At 42.1% G+C, this 13,541-nt stretch overlaps 1 protein-coding gene across 2 annotated transcripts in view; it reads left to right on the forward strand.

The window, feature by feature from the left end:
• Nucleotides 1-13,541, forward strand: part of FRMD4B (FERM domain containing 4B) — a 196,963-nt gene that overhangs the window by 165,831 nt on the left and 17,591 nt on the right. For both annotated transcript variants that reach the window (XR_009247327.1, XM_058678496.1), the window contains exons 14-21: nucleotides 189-330; nucleotides 1,238-1,371; nucleotides 1,468-1,587; nucleotides 3,119-3,347; nucleotides 5,968-6,024; nucleotides 7,125-7,272; nucleotides 8,557-8,676; nucleotides 9,819-10,630. Coding sequence is in view for 1 of the 2 variants with exons in the window: in XM_058678496.1 (XP_058534479.1) it covers nucleotides 189-330; nucleotides 1,238-1,371; nucleotides 1,468-1,587; nucleotides 3,119-3,347; nucleotides 5,968-6,024; nucleotides 7,125-7,272; nucleotides 8,557-8,676; nucleotides 9,819-10,630 (1,762 nt within the window). In the remaining variant the exon portion in view is untranslated. The remainder of the gene's footprint in view (nucleotides 1-188; nucleotides 331-1,237; nucleotides 1,372-1,467; nucleotides 1,588-3,118; nucleotides 3,348-5,967; nucleotides 6,025-7,124; nucleotides 7,273-8,556; nucleotides 8,677-9,818; nucleotides 10,631-13,541) is intronic.

Raw genomic sequence — 13,541 nt, forward strand, 5'->3', positions numbered from 1 at the left:
CTACATTGGCTTTGTTCTCTGCTGAAATCATCGTGTATAACTCAGTCACCAAACTAAAACATATTTGATTTAATTAACTTTTATTATTTTAATTGGCTTAATTTCTTTTGGACCTGTTGTTGCTTTTGATATTGATTTAAAACACGTTTGATTACATTTATTCTGTTTCAATGGTGTGTGCCTTTTAGGCAAAGATTCCTTCAGCCAGGAGCTTAGACGACATAGCAATGGATTTGACAGAGACAGGAACCCAAAGGGCTTCCAAACTGGTGACACTGGAGGCGAAAGGTCAACTCATCATGGCAAGCAATGGCAGTTTAATCTCCTCAGGTAATGCTTTGGGATTAGAGGAAGTTTATGCCATCTGTAGCTAGCATGTTGTCTTTGGACCTTTGCCATCTTTAAATGCATCTTTTATGCATTATTTTGGGGATAAACACATATCAAAGCCTACAAAATGCAATATATTTGGAGTACAGTTTCGAAAGTAACTTTTAAAAGATGTAAAGGCAGATTGTAGCCAGATTATACAAGTGTCTCTAGACGTAAAGATCATGGATACCTGAAGTGACTTGAAAGGACATTTTCTCCTTATTAAGTTCCTTCAACTTCTCCCCTTAATATTTAGTGTTTGATATAGGGTTTATCCAGTTCTTTCCAATACAGAGTGCTGTAAAGCTTGCTTGCAAATGCTTACCTTTCAAATGTGATTTGCTGCCCCTAAGCCCATCCTCCTTAGAAATTCTATAATTTCTTATTACTAAGGGTATGTCCCTGTGATTAAATGATTTTTCCCATCTAAATCCCATTTTCAGTTTGGGAATCTGCAGCATAAACCTCCTGTGCCCACCACAATTCTTTACCCTGCTTGTTTGTTTTATGAAAAAAAAAAATGCAAAACAATACAAACAGGCTGTTCCAGAGGGCAGCTTACCTTCCCTCCTGCCCAGAAAAATGAAATTTTCCTCAGGTGTGTCTGAAATAGTGTGCATTTTATCATTGCCTCTAAAATGACTAAGCCAGAATGCGAAAGGCATATTTTATTACCAGGCTCTGTTTGATGCCCAGAAGCATGAGAAAAATGTTCTCTGGTTTCCTTTGATTATGTTCAGAAACAAGGAGAAAAGAAAGAAACTAGCATTTAATAGCAGGTTTAACTTAAAAATCCTTTGTCCTTTAAAAAGGAAGGAAACCTGCCTTGTGTAAACCTTCCCTGCCCTTCTCCCCTCCCCACCAGGCTCCCAAGACTCAGAAGTGAATGAGGAGCAGAAGAGAGAAAAAATCCTGGAACTCAAAAAAAAAGAAAAGCTGCTGCAGGAAAAACTCCTGAAAAAAGTCGAGGAGCTGAAGAAGATCTGTCTGCGGGAGGCTGTGAGTGTCTCGAGCTGCCTGAGCACTTAACAGTGTCTTAATGCTGACCAGTGTCAATGACCTGCCTCTTGATTCTGTGTCGTTCCTGGTTTACAGGAGCTCACAGGCAAAATGCCAAGCGAGTACCCCCTAAGCATTGGCGAGAAGCCGCCCCAGGTCAGAAGACGCGTGGGTACCGCATTCAGACTTGACGACAGCTCACTGCCCAGCGAGGAGGTAGGTGTGTTGGCTTAGGGTCACTGCTGCCTTTTTTTTTTTTGGAGGGGGTAAGAGATATAATATTCTTCCAGGAGGCAGAAAAAGAAACAGGGAACACTCCATCCACTGGTTCGCTCTCCAAATGCACACAGCAGCTGTGTCTGGGACAGGTGAAAACCAGGAGCCAGGAGATCAGTGTACATCTCCTGCATGTGTAGTTGGACTCCAGATACTTGAGCCATCACTCAAGCTGCCTCCAAGGATGCACATCGGCAGGGTACTGGAATCAGAAGTGGAACTGGGAATCCAACCCAGTTGGCACAGCTGTTTAAGTCGCCATGTGGAGCACTAGCATCCTGGCTTCCCTGTTTCTGATCTAGCTTCCCCTTAATGCACCTGGGAAGTCAGTGGAACTTGGCCTAGGCACTTGGGAGATGAGGAAAGAGTGCTTGGCCCAGCGCCAGCCATGCAGCCATTTAGGGAATGGACCAAAAGACAGGAGATCTCTCTATTTCTCCCTCTCTCTCTTTGTCTCTTTCTCCACCTTTGAAATATAAATGAGATTTTTTAAGATAAAATTTTAAAAATATTTAAGCTATTTCTCATCAACTTTACTCCCCAAATTGGAGCAAATATTTTGAATCCCATAAGTTTATACTTGAAAAGCAGTGTCAGAGTTAGGAACTCCAGCATTAGAGTCTATCTCTAACCTTTGACTAATACTTTAACCTAAAGTCTTATTTTTCTGGTCTCAGTTCTGTCATTCATAAAATGAAGGTAATGAGAGGTGCAGAATTAGATAGCATGTGCACAGCACTCAGCTTTGTTGTTAGGAGATTGGTTAGCCAATATAAAGCCCATTCTCATTTGCATGTCACCAGCCAAAATACTGCTATCCATGTTTCTTACAGAAATGTAGCCATCATTGCTTCTCGGTCTTTTGGCTAAGACCAAGTGTTGAAATGTAACCATCATAGCCTTAGAAAAGGGTCACTGTTCCTGTCAGTACTAGCTTTGTTATTTATGGAGTTGTATATCCAACTCTGGGTTAAGCTTAAATATCATTGCATTTAATCTGCACACTGTTAGGTGTTATTTTGCAAAAGGAAAAAAAAATGAAAACACTAAAAAGATGAGGCAAGTGTGTCCATGGTTCTGCAACCAGAAACCACCAGAAAAGAGGAATCACACCCAAACTCATGTGTCTCTGAAGCCATAAGTATAGAATATAGCATCCTGCATCCATGAGTCTTTGGTTATTAAACCTTCTTGGAAACTGTGATCTTCTCCCAACCAACTGAATGAATGAAGGGCTATTCCCTTAAACAGGAAAGAGGTTTAGAGTAATGAGAAGTACAAATTGACATGGGTAAGAGATGGTATTTTTGGAAAGTGAGATTGTCTGTGCCATAGACTTGGGAAGAAAATGTTTTATTCTCAAAGAGAGGTGATTTGGGAACACACAGGAAGTTTTGTTTATTATCTGCTGTGTTGGGAGAATGACTGTATGTGTCTGTAAAACCCAAACAACATCCTTGTATAAATGCAGGACCCGGCTCTTCAAGACCTGGAAAGTAATTTTCTAATCCAGCAAAAGCTAGTTGAAGCTGCAAAGAAACTTGCCAATGAACCAGACCTTTGTAAAACTGTGAAGAAAAAGCGAAAACAAGATTACACAGATGCCGTGAAAAAGCTTCAGGAGATTGAAAATGCAATCAACGAATACCGAATTAGGTGCGGAAAGAAACCGAGCCAGAAAGGAACAGTTCTCGTACCAGGTTTGTAAAAGTTAAGATGTATTTTAAGTGCAGCAGAGAGGACTCTGGACAATACATATCATTTCCAAACCAGCTCATTTGATGAAGAGTGTCTTACCAGTCTGTAAACTTGAGTTTCAGTGTTATTTTTAGGATTGTAATATTCTGCAATTACATTGCTTTAATTTTCAGGAAGAAAGAGCTTTCACAGCAGTATTGGTTGATAATGAGACAGATTTACCTTTAACTCGGCTCATGTCAGGGCCAGAAATGGCTTTTGATTACACAGGGTATTAAGAGAGTCAGGGCTCACCCAATAGTGTGTGAGAGGTTTTTGGTGCAGTGAGCATGTATTTTCTTCAGGACCTCTCCATTCAAGTGTGGGTAGAGAAGCCTCATTTATGGAGGCTATTTAAAGATGTGGGCAAGTGGTCATCATATGACATGAAATGCAGGGAAGTGGGATCCAAAACTATAACCATAGCATCATCCCAACTTTATATAACCATGCACTTATGAAGACTTGTTGAGAACTATTTCAAAATACTAAAAGCTGGGGAATTTTTAAGTAGCTTAATAGTCTTCTGTATTTTATGATTTTTCCATTCAGAAAGGAGACTGAGAAGTTCTTACTCAATTCCATTTGACCCTATCTATGTACTAGTGTGGTTTTCATCCTTTGTTATTGGTTGAAATGTAATTGTATTCCCTTGATTTGGAGAGGATTTTTTTGGTTTTGTTTTTCATTTTAACATCTGTGAAATGGGGGTAGTTTATCACCTAGATATTTATTAGAGTCAATTTTTCGCTTTTTAAATGGAGGCATAAAATATTGATATATTTTAGATTTGATGAAGTTTGTTGACTGGGGTATCCTTAGGGTTTAGGGAAACAATTTATTTAGAAAAGAGACAACTTAGATAGCTTTGACTCTGACTGTGAAATCCAACTGTCTTTGGCAGTAGTCACATTCTGGTTGGACAGAGCTTGGCAATTAGCCTTGCACTTAAGTCTCAGACCATTTGTTGTAACCCATTCATCCTTAAACTGTGTAAGATTCAAGTGTTCTCCTTTACCAGAAATGACATTTGGGCAGCAGATGTTGAACATAGATTGGATGGAATGGTTTAAGTGTGCCTGACAACTGACTCTAGTGGCACCTCGCCTTCAAGCTCCACAATGTGTTTAATGAAGAGGTGGTCTACTTGGTCAGAAAGAGATCAACATTTGAGACTGGATGCCAAGATTCCCTTCCTAGTGGCTTTGTAGCATCCTCTGAGGCCTGGAACCATGTGCCTAAGCACTCAGACTCAAAAAGAAGTAATTTGCTAAAGCACATCAGCATAACTGAGATGTTTCTTTGTAATAAAGACATCATGTAACAAACAATGGGTATTGGTAACACTCAGGGCCAAATGCTCATTTCTAACCTGAAGGTTATACACAGGCAACAAAAATAGTAAATGCAAGGGTACTTCAGGAAGATCATGGAAAGATGAGATTAAAAGAAGTTTATTTTGAAACCTCCTGCATGTTTTTTTTTCCCAGAATATGCAGTTTCTAATACATTTTTGAGGACTCCTTGTATAGCTGACATTTTCCCAAGTGGCTGCACCAGCCAGGGCTAGTTCAGGTGAAATCCACCAGCCTGGAACTCGGTCTGAATCTCTTCCCACTTGAGCATTGGAAGCTCAAGGATTTGAATCATTTTCTGCTGGTTCCCAGACATATTAGCAGAGCTGAGTCAGAAGTGGAGCTGCCTGGACTTGAACAGTGTCCATATGAAATGCTGCTGCCACAGGCAGCAGCCTAACTCACTGCATCACAATGCCCACTATCGACATTTTTTTGTTATTATTCACTAAAAGCACAATTTTACAGCTACTTAGTTATATTTGCAATGTAATAGATATTATTATATGCCTTCTAGTAGTGATTTAAAGTATATGGGAAGATGTGTATGCATTATTTGCAAATATTATGTCACTTTATATAGGGGACTTGAGCATCCACGGATTTTTTTTTCAAACGTTGATTTATTTTTCATTTGAAAAGCAGAGTGACAGATTGAGGGAGAGACAAGAAAAGGAAGAGATCTCCTATCTGCTGGTTTGTTCTCCCAGAAGCCACAATAGCCAGGTCTGAGCCAGGCTGAAACCAGGAGCCAGGACCTTCATTCTAGTCTCCCACCGTGGGTTTCAGAGGCCCAAGTACTTGAACTAACTTCCACTGCTATCCCAGACACATATTACCAGACAGCTTGATTGGAACCAGAGCAACCAGGATAAAAAGCCTGCACTCGATATGGGGTGCCAGCATTGCAAGAGTTGGCTTAACCTGGTGCACCATGACACCAGACCTATGTACAATGTATTTTAGTATCCACAGGGGATCCTGGAATTAATCCTCCCACAGTTACTGAGGGATGATGCTAATCTAATGTAATATTTATACAAGCATAAGATGTTTTGGTCTTCAACAGAACATGAATCAGTTCTTATCAGTATTATTATTCTTAATATTCTATAATGAGTTACACGCAATTAAATGACAATAGCATGCACTCCATTGAAAATTGCTTCATTGAACTAAAATTGTATAAATGCACAATTACACTGAACATGCCTCTTTGTGTTCACAGAAGACATAATTCCTTCAGAGAGCAGCTCCTTGTCTGACACTACCACCTCTGATGAACGTAAGTAGATCCCCTTCTCTCAGTTGGAACATGTTACAGATTCTGAAATGTTTATTGCTTCAGCTAGGTAAAGCAGTCTTTTAGAAAAAAAAAATAGCCTTAACTTCACTGATACAAAGTGGAAAACATCTGCTCAGACTATCTTTCAGTGTTAGAAACAAGACTGCTGAAATTATATGACTTCAGACAACTGACCATGAGGAAGTCTCCCAATAAGAATTTTGAATTTTTTTTCTTTTAGTTTCTTAATGATAGAGTCACTGAGATTTGCCACAGTGGTTAGAGTTCTTCACCTAACTTTGCCCTATGGTGACATTTGATATATCTATAGTCTAATATCCAAACCAGGCAGTTGTACTGTTGACTTACCAGGTTATCACTGTATCCTAGATAAGTGAGAGTTAATTTTAGTTTTTATAAAAACAAAGGCATATCTTAGAGATTGAGTTTCTTGTTGTGTTGTCATTTTGTTAAGGTCAGCTATGTCGTAATGCTCTGTATTAGTTCAGTAAATTGCAAGATGGAATGGGCTTCATAGCGAAAGATGGAATATTTCCTGTGATCCCTTGTACTTAATCCAGTGGATTGACTCTCCATCTGGTGTGACTCAAAGAATTCTGGGAAACTGCTAACTCCCTCCCAGCCCTGGCTGCATTATCTTCCCTGATGTTTTATGGTATAAAACCTCATTGTTTCGTAAGGTTTAAAAAAATTCTCAGTTGTTCAAGGTAGCCATGACATCATTAGAATTTTGAAAGGAAAGGTGAATTAAAATATTCCAGGCCACTTCCTCTTGGCCTTTGACACATGGGATTTTCCTTCATGAAACTTGGAAAAAGATATGGTATCCTTCTTTCCATCTGAGTGATCTCAGAATGACACCTAGTGCATTTGCAAAGGTTGCTTCAGACCCCATGGAATTCCTTTTTTTTTTCTCAGTATAAAATAGAGAATTAATTTCTTGAAAGTTAAATACTTCTAGAAGCATCTTCTTTAGGAGAATGTGTTCATCATGAGACCTTACAATTTCTTTTTCAGTGATGTTGATGAAGCATTTATTTTGCTTATCTATTAACCTGCTTACTTTTTGACTCATTCAGCCATTGATGCCTTTACTCTTGCTGGGCAGCGATCAAGCTCAGTACCTCATTCTCCAAGAATTCTGCCCCCCAAGTCTCTCGGGATTGAGCGAATCCATTTCAGAAAGTCATCCATCAACGATCAGCTTGTGGATACCAGGCATTCCAGGTAAGTGGGAATAACATCATTCAGGTTAATACCACGCGGTGTGAAATTTCTAACAAAGTGAGTAGCTTATTTCTGCTTTTTTTTTTATTCTAAGACCTATTTATTTGAAAGGGAGAGTGAGAGAGAAAGAAGGGCAGACACAAAGCAAGCGATCTTCCATCTGTTGGTTTGTTCTCTAACTGGCCTCAACAGCCAAGGCTGAAGCCAGTCACCAAGGTCTCCACATGGGTGGCCGGAGCCCAAATTCTTGGGTCACCTTCCCCTACTTTCCCAGGTGCATTATCAGAGCTGAACTGAAATCAGAACAGCTGGAATTTGAATTGGTTCTCTGATATGGGGTGCAGGTATGGCAGTAAAATACTGTCATTATTAAAATAATATAGGCAAATTTTATGCAATATGAAGCAATAGGCACAACCTAAGTATTTTTTAAATGAGTCTTGACTCAATAGAGAGCTCCTTTGGCTCATTGCCTAAAAGCCTTTAAGTCAAAGCAGATAACTGGGAATGCAGTATAGGTCTCCCATGTGAATGAGCCATCCTAGGTTGAGCTCTTGGCTCCTGACTCTGGCTGTCTGGCTGTGGGCTATGACTTATTGCTGCCCTAACCCTTTTAGGCATTTGGAAAGTGAACCAGTACATAGTCAGGATATTCTTCCTCGCCTATTTACTTCCCCCAACTTATAAGATGCTTACAAGTTATTAGAAAAAGTAAGAACATTATATATTATATCTGAGATTGTACCCGAGAGGTAAGGTGTCAGAACATGGACATTTTCTATTTTTTAAAGTTGAAAGATAGACTGGAAAATCAGTGGATGGTGGTCTAGGTGCCTGGGCTCTGGCATCTATGTAGGGTCCTGGAAGAAGCCTCCTGGCTTCAGACCGGCCCAGATCCAGCTGTTGCTGCCATCTGGGGAATGTGCTAGTAGATGGAAGAGCTCTGTCTTTCCCTTCTCTCTGTAAGTAAGTAAATCTTTAAAATAAATGAATAAAAATTTAAGAATAAAAGAAAGGCAGAGTGGCAGGGAAGGGAAGAGATAGCTATCTTTTGTCTGCAGAATCACTCCCCATATGGCCGCATCACCCAAGTCTGGGCCAGATTGCCATCCTGTTTGTGACTACGTGTGCTTCCCAGTCCAGAATATGAAATCACAGAGATCCCTTCCCATTTTTCTCCCTGGGTTCCCTTCCCTTCTACTTGTTCGGAGCTTCTGACACATCTGTCGGAGATGCTGGTGGGTGGCTTGTTTGCTGAATCCCTCCCTTGCTTTGTCACAACAGAGAGATGCTGTCGACACACAGCAGTCCCTACAAGACTCTGGAGAGGCGCCCTCCAGGAGGACGGAGCATGCCCACCACGCCGGTCCTCACCCGCAACGCCTACAGCAGCAGCCACTTGGAGTAAGACGGCTTCCTTCCTCCTGACCTCCTGGCTCTGTTGATTTTTTCTTTTTTTTACTTTGAGGTTTTGTCTTTGTTGGTTTTCCTTCATCGTTTAAGTGTCTCATTGCATTTCTGGTTCTTCATTTTCTACAAGCTTACAGTTTTAGATTGGTCAGTATGTCAAAGCTGTGTTTGGTTTCAGTACCTCCATGTTTTTGTACAGGCAGTGTCTCTTGGTATCAGTGGTGAAGATGAAGAGCATAGTAACTGCAGTGTTTTTGAAGAGGTTTAGAGAGAGCTGTGCTAAATGTTTAATGTGCAGTTTATTATTTAGTGCCCACAAATAGCCTATGGTGAGGTGGATATTAGATACTCTTTTTTTGTCTCATTTTACAAAATGGAGGTCAGTTGCAGAGAGGTTAAATATGCTGCACAAGCTACCACAGCTGGGAAAAGGCAGGATCATGACTCAGGGCAGATAGATATCTATGACCTCAGGGTCCATGATCTGCTCCATCACACATGGTCCCCCCAGCTCCAATCTCACTTATGCCAACGTTCTGCTGGAAGAGAGGATCTTTCAAAAGCATATTAAATTTTTCTTCAGGCTTTTGCTTATTTACTTGTTATTTTCAGAGGTAGAAAGTGTGCCTTCGTATTTACTCATTTATCCCCTAAAAACCTGAAACACATGGGACAGAGCCAACTCACTTCCAGACTCTTGCACCTCAGTCCTTGTTTTCCACATGATCAATAGGGACCTAAGTAATTGAGGCATCACCTATTACCTTCCATTATCAGAAAGCTAGAATCAAGAGCTAACCCAAGACTTGAACCCAGACTCTCCAGTATGAGTTGTGGCTGTTCCAGTGGGGGGTCTTAACTGCTGATCCAAACACCTGCCTGTTTTTCAGGCTTTGATGCAGATCATGCATCATCATCATTGTCGTCATTGTCCTCGGTTTATCTTTTGGCCTGGGGCACTGACATAAACGGGTTCTTTGTCATTTTGACTGTGATAATGAACTTCTGTGTGAACACGCATTCTGTAGGATACTTGCAGTGCAAGAGCTATGCAATCGTCCATTGTAGGCTTTTTTCCCCACTCTTTGGCCCTCTTTTCCTTCTTTGCTTTCTCACATACACTTGTTTTCTTTCAGACCTGAAGCCTCATCTCAGCACTGCCGCCAGCGGAGTGGAAGCCTTGAGTCCCAGTCCCACCTGCTGTCTGAGATGGACAACGAGAAGCCATTTTTCTCTCTATCCAAATCCCAAAGAAGCAGCAGCACTGAAATCCTTGATGATGGGTCTTCCTACACCAGCCAATCAAGCACAGAATATTACTGTGTGACACCTGTTGCCGGCCCCTATTATACAACCCAGACTTTGGACACTCGTGCCCGGGGTCGGAGAAGATCAAAGAAACACAATGTCTTGACTTCAAATTCCGGAAGCATGCCCAACCTGGCACAGAAGGACAGTTTGAGAAATGGTGTCTACGTGAAGAATCAGGAGCCACCTTCTTCCAGTTACTACATCACTGGATATGCACCCTACGCGGAGTGTGACCTCTATTACAGTGGTGGCTACGTGTATGAAAATGACACAGAGGGACAGTATAGCGTCAATCCCTCCTATCGGTCCTCAGCCCACTATGGCTATGACCGCCCACGGGACTACAGCAGATCCTTTCATGAAGATGAGGTCGACCTGGTGCCCCATAATCCATATGCAACCCTCCGGCTGCCCAGGAAGGCTGCTGCAAAACCTGAGCACATCACCAAAAACATCCACAAGGCCTTAGTTGCCGAGCACCTGCGTGGCTGGTACCAGCGGGCCTCTGGGCAAAAGGACCCGGGGCACAGCCCCCAGATTAGCTTTGACTCTGATAGGGGATCGCAGAGATGCCTGGGGTTCTCTGGACTACAAGTGCCCTGTTCTCCAAGTAGCCGAGCATCCTCCTATTCTTCAGGTAAAGAGACGAGGGAAGCACACGACACCTGGGTCTCACATCATAGCCCCTGCCTCCCCAAACCCACTGCTCAAGGATCATGACACCAGTACCCAAAGTCCTTAAGAGTGGGAACCATTCACGAGAGCCACACTTAGAAACAGTTCTCTCCAGCTGTCTGAAGAACACAGAGCACGTGAGTCTGATCAAGCGAGTTTAGGTACACTCTAACACACAATCTCTAAAAGTCTATTTATTTGAGAAACAGAGAAGCAGATTGTTCCTGGGCGCTGATTCACTACCCTGATGTCCACATAGCCAGGGTTGCTTGGCTGGGTCAAAGCTGGGAGCCAGAAATGCAATCCAGCTCTCTATGTAAGCTGCTGGCCCAATTACTCAAGCTTCCATGTCTTTCTAACCTTCATACCAACTACCATGTTTCTTCAATGTGTTTAGTTCATTCAGTTTATATTACAAAGATTTGATTAGACTCTGTGGTAAATTAAAAACACGAGATTTGACTATCTAGGAGCTGATTTGGAAGGCTCAGGAGCCTGTATGAGGCTTGTAATAATTCTGACAGGTACTGATATTTATTAAGCTTTGTTCTAAGTGCTTTACATCCCTTAGCTCACCTTCCTGTGGGTGACATAGGAAATTTTAGGGGTAATTTTTACAGGAAGAGGTGTTTCTTTTACACCCATTAAAAAAATATGTTACTTTTATTGGAAAGGCAGATTTATAGGAGCAGGAGAGACAGAGAGAAAGCTCTTCCAACCGCTGGTTCACTCCTCAAGTAACTGCAACGGCCAGAGCTGAACTGATCTGAAGCCAGAAGCAAGGAACTGCTTCTGGGTCTCCCACATGGGAGAAGGGTCCCAAGGCTTTGGGCCGTTCTCCACTGCTTTGCTAGACCACAAGCAGGGAGCTGGAAGGGAAGTGGAGCTGCCAGGACACGAACTTGTGCCCATATGTGATACCAGAACTAGGAGGTGCATGTTCAGCCAATCAAGCCATTGTGATGGTCCTGTTTTACACCCTTTGTGTTAACTTTGGCCTCTGGCTCAACTAACACCACTGGAAGGCTTAGTGCATCCCCCCTGCCCCCAGATATACTTTCAGTAGAAAAAAACAGGGTTCAGGGAGTGTCTGCTTGTGTGTTCATGTGTTGAGCAAATGAGCAGGCACACCCACACAGTGCTGAACTAACTTTGGCTGTAATGAACTCAGAGTTTAGTCAGGAGCCAGAGAATATACTGAAGACAAGTAATTTTCCACCTGTAAGCAATGAATAAATTCATGAACTATAAAGCCCTGCCTCTTCCCTTAAGCTTGACACCTTACTGAGACATGGTAATTCCCAAGTCATTGTGCGTTGATCAATCCAGTGCACACTTAAAACGTTTCATAAACTTGTTGACAGTGGCGTTTCCATGGAGATTTCTGTTTGGGTTCAAGTACACTTCTGTTTGTTTAGGACTTTGAACTTGTGCTAGATCTGTCCTATCTATTACCACATCTAGCATATGCAAAGGTTCTTGTAGTTACTGCTTGTTATGTATATCCCTGATCTAGAGAATATCTGTGTCTCCTTCTGCCACTCCACCACCCCTGCAAAGCCCATGGTTCATAGGCAGCCCCAGCCTGGGCAGAGTATCATGACAAGGTTAAAAGCAAATGAAGAGAACTGAGATGCCTATGGATGGTCATGAGGCATAGGGCTCTGGAGAAGCAGGTGTAACTCGGGAACCTCAACATTCCTGTCTGTTGGCTAAGCACCTTGAGCAAGAATGGAGTAATACGTCCTGGTTCAGTTCTGATGTAACCCTTACTGTCACCACCAGGATATGACTCTAAAGACCAAGAGACATCACTTGTTCAGTAATTAAATGGAGAGAATTGGTGCTCTCCAGATTCCTTTCTGGGACTTTCCTCATTCCTATCTTCATGGTCCAGATACAAAAAGTAATTTCAACAGACAAAGAGAGAGAGAAGATTCCGATGCTTTGCCAAATTAGTGATTCTGGAATTGCAACAGACAAGGAGATGATACTTTATTAAATGAGTGATTTCTGTAGTCACGTTGGGCTACCCAAAGGCTGTGTCAGTGACTCGGTTTTAGCAGGAATGACAGCCACCATTGGCTTGGTACTCCCTACATGCCACATAGTGTGCTGAGCATTTTATATGTTTTCTCCTTTTAATGTCTGCAACAGCTCTTCTCGGTGAGAGTTGTTGTTTATTATTGTCCTAACTGTGCAGCCGAGGCAGCTGCTACTTGCAGAGTTCATATGAGCCTGCCCCTACCCAAAGCTAGAAGATTATGGAGTGGGAATTCTGTCCAGCTCTGACATCTTCATCATCAAGTCCCAGATCCTCTGATTTTGCTTTGGGAGACGTTCTTTATAACTCAAAGGGAGAGCCTTAACACCTGGTAGTAGAAGTTTTATAATTTCAGATGCATTGTGGGTGCAAATACAACAGTCAGTTGGCAGCCAGGAATAGGAAGCTGCAAAGGTGCAGGAAAGATTCTGTACGATAGTGCCCTTTGAATCTGGGATGCCCGCTGTGGCATTTTAGTCACCTTGTGCATCCCAAGCATGGAGAAAGACTGGCTTATGGAACAGCAAAAACTTGGCGATGAGGTGTTGTTTGGACTTCCAATTCAGTCCCTCTGTAAGACTAAATCGATCTCTTTTTTCTGAGTTCCCTCCTGTACTGGTTCCCTGCCCCACCCATCTTTTTTTTTTTAATGTCAAAAAACATTACCTGTTCTTGCTAGTGGTCATTGTTGCCTTTCACTTAGTAATATTCAAGTCTCAACAACCTGACTGAGTAGGCATTTAGCCTAGTAGCTTAGAGACCTGTGTCACACATTGGAGTACCTGGGTTCAAGTTCTATCTCTGAGTCCTGACTTTGGCTTCCTGCTGA

The sequence above is a fragment of the Ochotona princeps genome, chromosome 21 (assembly GCF_030435755.1).
Source record: "Ochotona princeps isolate mOchPri1 chromosome 21, mOchPri1.hap1, whole genome shotgun sequence".
NCBI classification, from domain to species: domain Eukaryota; kingdom Metazoa; phylum Chordata; class Mammalia; order Lagomorpha; family Ochotonidae; genus Ochotona; species Ochotona princeps.